General features: G+C 46.5%; 1 protein-coding gene across 3 annotated transcripts in view; it reads left to right on the forward strand.

Annotated features, from left to right (window-relative positions):
* Positions 1-1,358: 1,358 nt before the first annotated feature.
* The window catches only part of PRKCB (protein kinase C beta), a 385,313-nt gene continuing 371,449 nt past the window's right edge, over positions 1,359-15,222 (forward strand). Inside the window, exons 1-2 of one of the 3 annotated variants that reach the window (XM_019012417.4) lie at positions 1,359-1,718; positions 2,735-2,766. In XM_019012417.4, the coding sequence (XP_018867962.1) occupies positions 1,546-1,718; positions 2,735-2,766 (205 nt within the window). In that variant the 5' untranslated portion in view covers positions 1,359-1,545. The remainder of the gene's footprint in view (positions 1,719-2,734; positions 2,767-15,222) is intronic. The other 2 variants (XM_019012418.4, XM_055365530.2) reach the window with 2 other exon arrangements.

Below are 15,222 nucleotides of genomic sequence, written 5' to 3' on the forward strand. Positions count from 1 at the left end.
AGCACAAGTACCTGACGCCCATCAATCACTTGATATTTATTATTAAACACCTACTGGGTGTGAGTGGGGGTAAGAAGTGCCGACCTTTAAGTCTTCATTCATTCACTTGTTCATCCATGCCCTCACTCAATCAACCAATATTTACTGGGGTCTTGGGAGGTGTCAGGCACTGAGCTTGGTGCTGGGCGACATGGTGGTGAACAGCCCCCCTGCTCTCACAGAGCCTGGGTCTGGTGAAGGAGCTCACAGCCTAATGAATCTCTGCGTTCCCAGAGTGGGGGACATGGTGGCAGTGGGTATCTTTAGGCCTTGTGCATGAACAGGGCGCTAAATAACATTGAGTTACACACTGTAGACAATTATTACCCTTTCAGTTACCTTCAGATCACATCAAGGAGAGAGTCCTGGTTGGATAGTAATGTCTTTAACACCCCTCTAGCATTTATTAATTTCCTCTCTTAACAAATAAAAGATGACTTCAGTCGAAGATGCTTAGGACAGATGACGGCACCTGGAGATATTTTAATAATGTAGATACCTCTTGCTATTCAAACTCAGACCAAAAGAGATAGGCTTTTTTTTTCCCCCAGAGGGTGCACAAATACGAGCAGAATTTGTGAAGACGAGTCGGAAATGAATGAAATTTGGAAAAATATTGATCTACTGAAATCCTTCCTCCCCACACTATTAGCCCTATGTTACAGTTGGGGAAACGGAGTCGTTTTGCAGAGGGGATGGACAGAAGGTAGGGAGTTCTCTTCCAAACGTGCAGGAGGCAAGCAAAGCCAAGAATCTTCTCTGTGGTGGAGTTAGAGACATATAAAATAAAGATCGCTCCTCCCCTACCTCTGCAGAACGTGTGTGTGTATGTGTGTGTAAGTGTGTGCGGCCACAAGCCTTTCCTAATGAGTGACAGCGGGAGCCCATCCCTCCAGGAGACGCGTGCAGAATGACCAATGGGATGGATGGGGGTGGATGGGTACCAGTCTCCGCAGAGGCCGGGGTGGAATTCGCTGCGCCCCACCCCTTCCACCCGCTCCCCTTCGCCCCGTAGGTCTTTCCACTCTCGCTCCTCCCCCGGGCACATCTCCTGAACGCAGCCCCGGGGGCCGAGGACGGGGTGGGGTGGTGGGCGAGGCTCGGGTCCGACGACCCCGGGCTGCGGTCCCCGCGCTGCAGAGCTGCGGCTGTGCACGCTTAGCCGCGAGGCCCGCGGTAGCCGGGGCGCCGATATGTAAAGCAGCTGGCAGCGCTGGGCGGGGCCTGGGCGCGATGCAAATGAGGAGGGCGGGGCTGGCCCGGGGCTCCGCCTCCCTCCCCCGCAGCTGGGGCCAGCGGTGCCAAGCGCAGCTGGACGAGCGGCAGCAGCTGGGCGAGTGACAGCCCCGGCTCCGCGCGCCGCGGCCGCCAGAGCCGGCGCAGGGGAAGCGCCCGCTGCCCCGGGTGCAGCAGCGGCCGCCGCCTCCCGCGCCTCCCCGGCCCGCAGCCCGCGGTCCCGCGGCCCCGGGGCCGGCACCTCTCGGGCTCCGGCTCCCCGCGCGCAAGATGGCTGACCCGGCTGCGGGGCCGCCGCCGAGCGAGGGCGAGGAGAGCACCGTGCGCTTCGCCCGCAAAGGCGCCCTCCGGCAGAAGAACGTGCATGAGGTCAAGAACCACAAATTCACCGCCCGCTTCTTCAAGCAGCCCACCTTCTGCAGCCACTGCACCGACTTCATCTGGTGAGCGCGCGCGCGCAGGGCACCTTCCCGGGCCCCCGAGGGCAGCGCCGCGCCAGGGACCCCCTCTCCGCGCCCTCTGCGCCCTCCGTACCCTGGGACCCCGCGTCCCCGGACTCCCCGCTCCGGACCGTGCTGCCCGGGACTCCCGGATGGACAGTCCTGCCGTTGCCCTGTCCCCACCCTGGTCCCAGACGGGCCGCCGCGGGGCGCCTCCTGCCCTCTCCTGCTCTCAGGCGCCTCTAGAGCGCCCAGGGGCAGCGTCGCGGGCGCCTTTGCTCCACCTGACTAGGAGCGCGCGGGGTCTGTGCCTGCCCTGGAGGGCAGCGCCTCGGGTGCTCTCCGACCCGGGGTTCCCTATCTCTCCGCCTGCTTCCGGGCGCGAGGAGCCCTCGCCCCCCACCCCTTGTTTCCGGGGGGGCAGCGCCCTGGGTGTTCTTCTCTATCTCCCTGCGGGCATGGGACATCCTTTCTCACTCCTCTGTGCCTCCGGGCAGCGCCCTGTGTTATCTCCCATTGCCCCTCCCCGAGGGCCTGGGTTCCCCTTTCCATTCCTCGGTCACATCACTGCGGGCCCCTTTCTTCCCCAGTCCCTCCAGTAGTGGGGCATCCTTTCCTCCTTCCCAGTCCCCCTCCCAGAGGACACCACCGCCGCGGGGTCACTCTCGCCCTCCCTCTGAATGCGTCTTTATCTCTTCTCTTTTCCCGAGGGTGCTCGGGGCATCTATGGGTACATCTGCCGCCTGCCTTCAGCCCCTACCCCGACGGAAACGCTCCCCACTATCCCGCCACCTGGTGGTCGCAGCCTCCTCTCTTCTGCAGAAGTGAAGGCAGATGGGGGTTACAGCCGAGCTCCCACCTACCCCCACAAAGGCGGAAGACTCTTGGGCACCCGCCTGTGGCTGGGAGTTTGCACCTGGGGTACAGAGGCAGGGAGGAAGGCGGGTGACTCTGTGGGGAACTAGCTGGAGGCTGGGCCCCCCGGGCTGCCTGACATACACCTCCTTCTGCTTTTGCAGGGGCTTCGGGAAGCAGGGATTCCAGTGCCAAGGTAGGCTCTGGGGCTTTGGGGATGCTATTTGTGGGAAGAGAGGGTGAAAAATACTTTATAGAAGAAGTGACTGAGTTAGGCAGAGAGTGAAAGAATCACGTTGGTCGGAGTGACCTCCCAGGCTAGGAGTTCTTCACCACAACGGGGTCCTTTCAAGGGGTGTATGTGTGACTGGGGCCGATGGCGCTTGGGAGTCTTACATGCCAAGGAAGTTCACCTACCCTTCCTGCCTTCTCGGCTCTGGAAAAGTCAAAGCGGTCTCCTGAAGCAATCCTGGCATGGTCAGTTCCGCTGGGGGAGAAAGTGCCTTCCCGGGACGTTTCTGGGAGAACCTGTCCTCCTTAGTTCCCCTTTCTCTGCCCATGTCCCTTCCTTATCTCACCCAGGGAGGTTCTGCCTCTCCCTGCCTTGCAGAGGTCTCTGCAGGTGGCTGCCGCTCCTCTGCAGATGGTGCATCCCCTAGAAAGGCGACTGTGTTTGTCGCCTGGGCCTCCTCTCTCTCTGAAAGAAGTAGTTCCAGAGGGAGTGTTTCTCAGATCCTGGTTTAAATCACCCTATCTTCTGGGTTGAAACAGAAAGGTCTCCAGGGCACTGGTTACCTGAGTTCTTGCATCTGGCTTGAGATCCTGGACTCTAACCAGGGGTATCAAACCTGCTGGTGGTGAGTTGATCACGTGTAAAGTGTCCTCCTCCCCCGTCTTTGGGGCTCATGTCTAAAAGACAGATTGCAAATTGGCTCTCCAGGACCAAAAGTCACCCGCAGCTCTGTGTAGCCCTTAGGGTGTCTTGCTTGTGAATTTGATGTGTACGTTTTAGAACTGGGAGATTTCACATACACATCCTAATTTCCAACTTTAACTTTGCTGAGAAATGGTCTCACTTTCGCGTGAAAACAATCGTTTGGAGCTGAGAGCCGTTGTCGTAGATGGGGAACAGCCTTACCATTTTGTCTCAGTTGATCCCAGTGGGGAACACTTCACCCATTTCTGGCCCCTGTGGGCATTTAAGTTTGCAACCTCTCATCTGGAAAGTTTGTGTGTTATGTTTTCTTTTTAATTTAAATTTTAATTTTTCACTCTTGGGCTTGGTGAGATTGAGTTTGGTAAGAAACGGCACATTTCTGGGGTATTGTATCTTTAGGGGCAAAGTGACCACCACCCTGGTGAGCTGGGTTTAAATTAAAAGAAAGTATTCGAGTGTGGAAGAGTCTGACGTGTGATTTAGCACTGACTGACAGTTTTGTGGCTGCACCTCCACCCTCCAGGGAAAAGTAAAGTGATCCCTAGTGAGTGTAGGTGGCATCGTCAGTGGGGCAGAATGTTCGCTTGCTGGCAGCATGGCACTGTGCTCCTCTGAGACTCGTGCATACTCTTCTGAGATCGGGGTCCCGGTAGGCTCAGTGAGCCCTGCCAACCTACCCAGGCTCTCTTACCAAGATTTGGATCCTCTGCACCACACCAGAGGACTCCTCAAGTCTCTTTAAGTGGCAACAACTCAGGCCCTGGTGCAAACAAGTTTGGATTGTTTTCTAGAACTTTGACCCCTCAAACAAAACGCCAATGGTGTCTTGGCACCGGAATGTGTAATTTCTTCTTTGAGGTTGCCTTTCACTTCCATGAATCAGTTACAGTCTTTGTCTCTTGCTGAGGTCGGGGGCGATTTTTAAATATTTTTACCACGGATCTTCTATGCCACCTGCTCTGCTGTTATTGATGGATGGGAAAGTCACTTTGGAATGTGCAAGGCATGACACATTTGAAATAGGAGATCCTTTAACTCAAAGTCTGGAAGATAATAGGAATTTTCTGATGTTAAGAGAAAAAGGCAGAATTAAAGTTTGTAATGAAATATGGGCGCTCTAGAGATAGGAGTGTCTTTTTTTTTTTTTTTTGACAGGGTCTCACTCTGTTGCCCTGGCTGGAGTACAGTGGTATGATCAGAGCTCACTGCAGCCTCAAACTCATGGGCTCAAGTGATCCTCCTGCATCAGCCTCCTGATTAATTGGGACTACAAGTACGCACCACCACGCCTGGCTAATTTTAAAACAACTTTTGTAGAGAAGGGGTCTTGTGATGTTGCAAGACTGGTCTTGAACTCCTGGCTTCAAGTGATCCTCCCACCTCAGCCCCCCAGTGTTGGGATTATAGGTGTGAGCCACTATGCCCCTCTGGAGTGTCTATTTTTTAAATTGCCTTTCTTTTTCTCTTCCCTGCCTCCCCACCAAGAGGCAGCGTAGAGAAGTGGGCATTTGCACAGGCTACCAGGCAAGTCCCTGTCGGTCTGAATCCTAGCTTTGAGACTTCCCAGGCATATTACTTAGCCTCTCTGTATTTCAGCCTCCTTGTCTATAAAACGGAGTCAGTAACAGTACCATAGTGTGGCTGAGCAGCTCCAACTCATTGCAATATCCAAGATTCTTGGACCAGAGCTTGGCACAGAGTATGCTCAGAAAATATCTGCTCTTATGATTGTCCCCAGACTACCCCAATGGTGGGGCAGCTGGCACGAGAGAAGACTGGCTCTGCAGGGTTGCTTTGCTATGGAACTGCCTGCCAGGTAAGAGTCAAAACTCAGCCATGAACTTCTGGTCACTCTGTGTAGCTGCTTTGACAGCATATTCCATTTGGGCAGCAGTAGGGAGGAGTGAGGGGAGGGGCAGATTGGCAGTCCCTGAAATTGAGATGTTTAGAATGGGAACACATAGGAAGGAGGGAAATTTATCCCTGGTACTCAGCATTGCCTGGGACTAATTGTGGAACCACTGAGGAGTTCCTTAGTATCTGATTGTTCTTGGTATCAGATATTTCCTCTGAAAGTGAATCCACTTACGATGGAATCAACAGTTTATACAAAACACATAAGGTTTTATGATCTCACTTAAGTCAGCAATCCAGAGCCCAGGGCCTCAGGTTCCTTTGAGTTTTCTGCTCCACCATCCCTGGGGAGTGACAATTATCTCATGGTCCAAAAAGGATGCTAGACGCTGGAGTCCTCACATCTTCTTTCAGCTGGCAGGAAGGAAGAAAGGGGTAAAGAAGGGCATATAGCACATGCTTGGTGTCACTTGTGGAAGATGCTCAAGATCCTTCTACCTATATCCTCTTAGCTAGGGTTTAATCACATACCCACACCTTGCTGTGAGGGAGCATGTGGGAAATGCAGTGTTTATTTCAGGCAGCCACTATTTAGAGGATGTTTCCATTTCAAAAATACAAGCAGAGAGAGGATGTCGTCTCTGCCACTCCGGTAGGAGGTGTGTAGGATGATCGCAAGGCAAAGAAACCATTGAGAGTAACCTTCATGCTCTATTACATTGTCATGGAAATTGGGGACACTGCTATGGGTTGGGAGAGGAAGGATGGAAAACTCATAAACCTTGGGAAATTATGGATTTCTGTGTGCTCAGGGGAGCTTAAGAATAGATTTTCTTGCTTTCGTATGATGATAGGACGAAACTCTAGGTTGGCTGCCTTATAATTTCTCCCTTTTTGTTTCCACTCTGTCTATTTCTTATAAAACCACTCTCTGGGAGGTAATTTAAGAATGTGTTTGATGACAGGGAACTGGGGCTGAAGATCCCTATTGTAAAATTGCCTAAATTCTAGAGTAGAAGTGGAACTCCTTTGACAAGCAAGGCAGATTTCTCTCTATGGCATTTTTTTCTTTGCCTTTTATTTATTTATTTATTTATTTTTTAAGACAGAGTCTCACTCTGTTGCCCAGGCTGCAGTGCAGTGGCACCATTTCGACTCACGGTAACCTCCATCTCCTGGGGCTCAAGCGATTCTTCTGCCTCAGCCTCCCAAGTTGCTGGGATTACGGGGGCCTGCCACCACACCTGGCTAATTTTTGTATTTTTAGTAGAGATGGGGTTTCATCATTTTGGCCAGGCTGGTCTTGAACTCCTGACCTCAGGTGATCCACCTGCCTCGGACTCCCAAAGTGTTCAGATTACAGGCATGAGCTACAGTGCTGGCTGTCTCTGTGGCATTCTTTACAGGAACTTAGGACCTGCATTTGAGCTTTAATTGTAATTAAAGTCTTCTCTAAGAAGATTTTTGGTAGAGAGAAAAACCTTCTTCTTTTATTTTAAATTTTGTTTTTAGAGACAGGGTCTCACTGTGTGGCCCAGGCTGGAGGGCAGTGACATGATCATAGCTCACTGCAGCCTCAAACTCCTGGGCTCAAGTGATTCTCCTGCCTCAGTCTGCTGAGTAGCTGGGACTGCAGGTGTGTGTCACCACGGCCCTTTTTTTTTTTTTTTTTTTTTTGAGACAGAGTCTTACTCTGTCATCCAGGCTGGAGTGCAGTGGCGTGATCTTAGCTCACTGCAACCTCCACTTCCCAGGTTCAAGTGATTCTCGTGCCTCAGCCTCTTGAGTAGCTGGGACTACAGGCATGTGCCACCATGCCCGGCTAATTTTTATATTTTTAGTAGAGGTGGGGTTTCGCCACGTTGGTTAGGCTGGTCTCGAACTCCTGACCTCAGGTGATCTGCCCGCCTTAGCTTCCCAAAGTGCTAGGATTACAGGTGTGAGTCACTGAACCTGGCAAAATACATATTTTTTAATTTTAAAATGTTTTGTAGAGATAGTGGATCTTGCTTTGCTGCCTGTGCCTGGTCTCAAACTGCCGGCCTCAAGCCAGGAGTCTCATTCTGCTTTGGCCTCCCAAAGTGTTTTTTGTTTTTGTAAAGGAAGTGACTTTGGTAGAAATAGAGAGGCAATAAAATATAGAGATTCAGAATTCTTAGCAAGGAGTTGGAGTCCAGTAGAATTGGGTATGTATCTCTGATGGGCCGCTTACTCCCTGTGTGACCTTGGGCAAGTCGTCCCCCAGTAGCAACCTTGGTCTCCTCATCCATAAAATGGGGATAATAGCACCTAACTCATAAGGTTATGGTGAAGAATAATGAGGTGGTGCATGAGAAATAGCCACAGCAAGTATCAATGAGTCTAAGTGAGACCATCAGTATTACTTGATTAGCTGTAGGAAACTGTGTCAAAGTGGGACGGAGTTCATTCTGGAACTTGTTAAATGACTAGGCCTCTTTCATGTACTTAGATAGTTTCTCTTCTTGGGTATATTTCTTCCTGGGTATTGGGTAACACCAGTGAGTGCTCAGTTCAGTGTCTGGGCCCAGAAACCCATGCCTGGTTAGCATTGTCTTTTCTTCTGAGAAAGATCTGAACTTGCCATGGACTCTCTAGAAAAACCCCAGTGTACAAATTTTCTATGAAAAGCTAGAATTGATGATTATAATGAGTAAGTTGGCTCTTCCTTTTCCCATGTAGATTAGAAAACATGTTTTTAAATCTTCTAATTGAAATTATTCTTAAAAAACCCCAAAGTCTGACATGACTCCAACTATTGTTGTTTTCATCAATATCAATCCTATCAAATCAAAGTTTATTTTAGTGTGTAATTAACACATGTAGACTAGAAGAGTTTGCACTTTTTTATATCACAAAAAAGGTTAATTTTATTTCTATGGAAAGCTAGAATTGATGATAATGAGTAAGTCAGCTCTTCTTTTTCCCATGTAGATTAGAAAACAGGTTTTTAAATCTTGTAGTTGAAATTATTCTTAAAAAACCCCAAATCATGACATGAATCCAATCATTCTTGTTTTTATCAATATTCACCCTATCAAATATAAAGTTTATTTTAGTGGGTAATTAACATGTGTAGATTAGCATAGCATATGTGTATTTATATAACAAAAAATGAATCAAAAGTTAATTTTATTTTGGGCAGTGTTCCCTAGAAACTTATAATATGGCCCCATGCACTTCAGGTTGAATTTTCTTAGTAAAATAATAAAGAGGTCCATTTTTTCAAAAAATCACCAAGTCAGGCTGCAAGTTTAGAGGTTACTTCTATTGTTTCACTTCTCTTTCTTCCCAGAAGCAGACCCCAGAGACCTGTGAGCCAAACTCCACTCACCTTTTAGCTTATTCTAAATGTGTCCTGCGGGCTTCTCTGTGAATAAAAGGCAGAGGCTTTTTGACTTCGTGTTTGATGATTTGGCTTTTTTCTTTTTTTTACCACCTCACAGGGGATTTCAGGCTCAATGTCCCAATCGAAATAAGAATCTTTGAGTGGGTTAACATTGAGTCTTAAAAAGGAGGGCTGATTTGTTGGAGAGGCAACAACAAATTCATTTTTCACTGTAGAGCACTCAGGAGGAGTCTGAAGCTTTGTCACTGGGCAACAGAATGCCTTTCTAAGTAAATATGGTAAATATGACCTTTGAAAATCTAGCTGATAATGATATATAGATTCTTAGGATATAATTTTTTAAAAATATATTATTTCCAAGCACTAATGATACTCCAGAGATACTGCCCACAACCAGATGCAGCATGTTTATAGTGTATCAAGGCCAAAAAAAAAAAAATAGAAGATACAGAAGAAGGCAATTGGTCAAAAGATTAACTGAAGGTTTGAAAATAATCTTATACACATTTGTACTTTTGGGGTCTCTCTTCTCTCTGTCTCTGCTTATCCTTCTGTCTCTGTCTGTTTCCATCACACATGCACACACACACACACACGTGTATACACACACATATATGTAAGTAGATCAATATGTCATAATTTTCACAATATGCATCTTCTTTTGCTACTTTTCAGATACAGATCATTAAATTACTAAGTATAATTTAAAATATATGGTCTGGCCTTTTAACTATGCAGTTCAGTTAATTCTTGGGTAGACAGGGGGATCTGCTGAAAAGTTTGTCTCTGATGCCTTCAAAGGTAAGTCCCTTATGTTCTGGCATTTGCTCTAATAACATGAATTCTTTGACTTCATTCATCCAAACTCTTCATTGAAATTGTGTGAAATTCCATAGATAGAATGTTAGCCTTTTTACAGAGAATACAACATCCACAGTGTTTACATATGGCATTTGGAGGTGTGATGGCTGCTTGAAAATCCAGTAGGAAATTTGTCTATTCACCACATACATTCATTTATTCATCCATCCATCCCTCCATTTATCCACCCACCTCTCTATTCATCATCCGTTTTTCTGTTTATCTATTTGTCCATCCATGCATCCATCCGTTCACTCCATTCTCCTTCTAAAAGTTCTCTCTTTTTTTTTTTTTTTTTTGAGACGGAGTCTTGCTCTGTCGCCCAGGCTGGAGTGCAGTGGTGCAATCTTGGCTCACTGCAAGCTCCACCTCCCAGGTTCACGCCATTCTCCTGCCTCAGCCTCCAGAGTAGCTGGGACTACAGGCGCCCACCACCTCGCCCAGCTAATTTTTTGTATTTTTAGTAGAGACGGGGTTTCACCATGTTAGCCAGGATGGTATCGATCTCCTGACATTGTGATCCTCCTGACTTGGTCTCCCAAAGTGCTGGGATTATAGGCGTGAGCCACCGCGCCCAGTCTCTTTTTTTTTGTTTAGACAAACTCTCACTCTTTCGCCCAGGCTGGAGTGCAGTAGTACGATCTTGGTTCACTGTAACCTCTGCCTCCCAGGTTCAAGTGATTCTCCTGCCTCAGCCTCCCAAGTAGCTGCGATTACAGGTGCCCACCACCTCGCCCAGCTAATTTTTGTATTTTTAGTAGAGACAGGGTTTCACCATGCTGGCCAGGCTGGTCTCTAACTCCTGACCTCAATTGATCTGCCCACCTCAACCTCCCAAAGTGCTGGGATTACAGGAGTGAGCCACCACACCTGGCCTCACTGATTAAGTTCTATGTGTCAAGTTCTATGTGTCAGGAACTATTTTAGGTGACAGAATACAATGGTGAATGAAACTGAGAAGATTTCTGTTGTCATGGAGCTTATGATGTAGTGGGGGGAGATAAGACATTCTACAGATCATTGCACTCATATTTAACCTCATTTTTATTAGGTACTTTGAAGAAAATGGACTGGGTACCGGGAGAATATATAATGGGAAGCTAACCTATGTAATGGCTGGGGATGCAGTCAGTGGTCTGGGAATTAAAAAAAAAAAAAAAGCCCAACTTCTCATTCTCATTTTCTGAGGTAACTGGAGAAAGTCTGAGTTGTCAAGGAACTAGAGCTAAAAATCTGTATTGTAAAACTGCCCATATCCTGGATAATAGACGCAAACAGGGCTGAAGGCAGTGGCTCATGTCTGTAATCACAGCACTCCGGAAGGCCAAGGCAAGAGGATTGCTTGAGGCCAGGAGTTCGAGACCAGCCTGGGCAACATAACAAGACCCTATCTCAATTAAAAACAAAACAAAATATGTGCAGGAGACTTATCTTTGTCACATTCTATGGAGAAACCCTAAATATTTATTTGTATCATGGCTACAAGTAAGATGAGTAAGTATTTGGTAGAACTAGCCTGTTACCTTGAGATGGCTTCTTTCCCAGTTTGACAGAGAACTTCATCTCCTCTTAGTTAATAACTCAGATAATGAGCTCACTTCCTTTTTGTTTAGGGTTTACAGTTTGAGGTGGCTGTTCTAAAGAAGAAAAATCAGACAATTTCAGAGGTGGAGGAGCAAGTCTGGGCCAATAGATTGAAAACAAATAAAAAGAGAGAGCACAGCATTTCAGTGAGAGGCATTTTGAGCTGAAAGTCAGTTTTCAGGGAGCACAAGATTAGTCACATTGCCTGCCAAATACCTTCCTCACCCTGTGTCCATCTCTGATATATTACAACTCTTCATTCCTTTGGCTTAGGCAGTATTTTCTCTTGTTCAGAAGATACTTTTTAAGTAGTTTAACAATAAACAGTGTTGACTCACTTATAGAGAAAGGACTTTTGTCAAGTCTGTCTTTCTGATTTCATTAAGGAGAAAGTCTCAGTTGGTGTTAATATATCTTTAACACCCCTGTAACACAAATCTGGGCACTTAGTAGATATCTGTTGAATATTCTTTTTTTTAATTATAAAGGAACTACAGGGAATTATGAGAATATAAAACTATGGGCTGGGTATGGTGGCTCATGCCTGTAATCCCAGCACTTTGGGAGGCTGAGGTGGGTGGATCATCTGAGGTCAGGAATTCGAGACCAGCCTGGCCAACATGGTGAAACCCCTTCACTACTAAAAATACAAAAATTAGCCAGGTGTGGTGGCATGTGCTTGTAGTTCCAGCTTCTCGGGAGGCTGAGGCAGGAGAATCGCTTGAACCCGGGAGGCAGAGGTTGCAGTGAGCCAAGATTGCGCCACTGCACTCCAGCCTGGCGACAGAGCAAGACTCCGTCTCAAAAAAAAAAAAAAAAAAAGTTAGTTTCTACCTATAAACCAACTTTTTTTTTGAGTCAGCGAGGGTACACTTTTACCTAATGTTCAGCCTGGTTCTGTTCTACCCTGAGCTTGATTCTGTACTGGCTATTCCTCCTTGTGAACAGAGAAGGGAAGTTCAGTGTCTTTCCTGGAAATGTTTGGTGTTGTAAGGATGCTCAGTGTTCCTGAAGGTTGAGAGGAACAGCAAGGACAGGATCTGGTAGAGATGTCAGCTTTTATTCAGAAGTGCTAAGCTGTTAATCATTACCATGGTTGTTATTACCTTTTAATTGCCATTTGTCCTGCTTGTTTGTGGTTTCCTGGGCATCTCCTTCCCCCTCAGCCCACAAGCAGAAAGTTGCCCTACAGAGTCAGGAGGAGAACTCAAACCCAGACCAGAGAGCTCTGATCCACTCCTATGGGTCTTGGAACTGGCTAAGTAGATGGAAATTAACGGATTCAAGATATGCAACACCATTAGTTCAACCATAACCGTGTTCCTGGGGGTGAATTCTAGCTTTCTTTTTTCTTTCATCTTGCTACTTCCCAGAGACCAGACTTTGGGCCTCTAGGGAAGGAGTATCAAATTGGGCTTGAGAGTTCAAGCTCAAAACAGACCTGATTTTAAATCTTGGTTCTGCTTCTCCATATCTTCATGACCTTTGGGTGGGTAAAATATGATCCTGCCTCTATCTATCTATCTATCTATCTATCTATCTATCTATCTATCTATCTATCTATCTATCCATCCATCCACCTATCCACCAATCTGTCCATCCATCCATCCATCCATCCATCCATCCATCCATCCACCCATCCACCCAGCTATTCTTCCATTCATTCATCCAAACATCCACCCATCCACCCAGCTATTCTTCCATTCATCCATCCAACCATCCATCCATCCATCCATCCATCAATTCATCCATCCTTCTAGCTATCCAACCGTTTTTCCATTCATTTAATATATATTTATTGGACGCCTACCACGTATCAGGTACTGTTCTAGGCATTGGAACTAGAACAGTGAACAGAACAGCATCGCTGGCTTCATGGAATTTACATTCTAGTAGAATAACAGTGATAAGTGAATAACATAGAACGAATATATTGTATAATGTCAGGTTGCCATATGGGCTTTGAAGAGAAGTAAGACACTGTCCTCACCCTTAAAGATCTTCCTGGTCTTTTAAAAGGAGAACAGCACATGGCCAATTAGTTCTGAGACATAATGTAAAGTGCTACACCAAGAATGTAAAAACACTTTGGATGGCATCCCTACTCCTCCTCGGACTGGTGAAGATTCCACAGAGGAGGTGACATTTGGGAACAGTCTTACAGCAGGAGTGGGAGTTCCCGGATTGACAAGGGGATGAGGGCAGGGGAGGGTGTTTCAGGCACAGGACAGGACAACGCAGTTGAGATAGTGAGGAGAGAGAATAGGGCACATGCAGGGAACAGGAAGAAGAGGGTGTGAGGGAGGGAGGAGCAGGTGGGAGACGAACGTCATATCAGAGGGGTTGGCCCCTGTGAAGGCAGTGTAGTGACTAGGAAGTGGTTGTTGTCACTGTTTTAAAGTGGGATGTGTGGGGGTGAGTGAAATGGCCAAATGTTTGAAAAAGAGGAGCATGAGATGCCTTTGGCAACAATACTTGCCATGACTCAAATCCTGAAATTCCAGGCCTGCAGTGATGGAAGTCAGGCAGGAGAAACTGAAATGGCCATTTAGAAGCAGTGGGGGTGCCTTACCGGAGCACCTCGTGGCTGTTGCTATTTTTCACACCCTAAAGAGACATTTGGAATTTCATGTCAGTCATATTGTTGATTGTTCTATTTTGAGGGTGGTTACTAGGTTATTTTTGTGGTTCTAACAATAGGGACATCTCTCTTCACTGTATCCTTAGACGCGGAGGGCCGTAGAAATGAATTTTCCTCTGAAAGGCATCCTCCCACTCCCTCTCCCTCTCCACTGCTGTCACCCAGTGGGTACGTGTTTATTGAGCACATGCTGCACATGGTGGTGAAGAGTTGGTGTTTTGGAGAAAGAAAGGCTTCGATTTAAATCTTGACTTCTTGCTGTGGGACCTTAAGCAAGTTACTTAACCTCTTTGAGCTTCTGTTTTTTCATAGCTAAAAGGATATAATAATAAAACCTACTTTATGGGAAGTGTTTCTTAGCACCCTACCTGACATATATACAGTAAGCACTTGATAAATGGTAGCTATTTTTGTTCTTCCTAGGACTGGGCACTGTCCTTGTCCTTACTGAGTTTATAATCCTGTTGGGGAGGCAAGATGAATGCTCTTGAATCAAGGAGACGACGCAAGAATGGATGTGCTTACATGTCGTGGTCAATAGCATTAGCTGCACCTTACAGTGGATCTGAGAGAGAAATGCTTGGTTGGGGCCAGAGAGGTGATTTGAGTGTGAGTGAGCACAGTGCTTTCTGAGAAACCCTTTCCTGGCCTGCAACGCTTTAATTTGTGGGAAACCTCGGAAAGTAGAATTGCAATCTGTGATCGCCCCATCGGCTGACCTCATTTCAAAAATGTATTGGTAGCATTTCAACTTTAAATAGATTTGTGACCATTTCACCCTTCTAAATTTGGGTTCCCTTCACCCTTTGGGTGGAGTGTTTATATCCCTTTTCGGTTGAAGAAGCTGGCAGATAGTGTAGGTGAAGGTGGAGGGTGAAGTCTGAAGGACGGTCGCTTGTCTCATTGGGATAGTCAGGGCAGTGATTTTTGTGGGATGGCCCTATATTGAAGATCTTCTTTCCCTCCCTAAAGGTAGAGACCATTCTTTAGAGTTTAGTGAGTGCTGCAAATGAAGATTTGATCGTTATTTGGATTTTTTTGTGTGTGTATGTGTGGATTTTTTTTGGGTAGTTATCCGGATACATTTTGTGGCAAAATTTATGGCTGAGGGTATTGACAATTCTTTCTGAGCCAAACAGTGCACTTAGGGAAACAGGATTGACATATAGAGTAGAGAAGGACTTCTTTTTATTTCAGTTGGATATTCATCTTTTGGTGGCTAGCTTTTTTAAAAAAAACTATTAATATTATTTTTGATTGACAAATCTTAATTGATGGGGTACAATGTGATGTTTTGATACATATATACAATGTGTCATGGTTAATTCAAACTAATTAATACAACCATCAGCTTGTTTACTTATTTTTTATGGTGAGACATTTGAAATTTACTTAGCTATTTGAAATA

Source organism: Gorilla gorilla, chromosome 18, assembly GCF_029281585.2.
Source record: "Gorilla gorilla gorilla isolate KB3781 chromosome 18, NHGRI_mGorGor1-v2.1_pri, whole genome shotgun sequence".
Taxonomy (NCBI): Eukaryota; Metazoa; Chordata; class Mammalia; order Primates; family Hominidae; genus Gorilla; species Gorilla gorilla.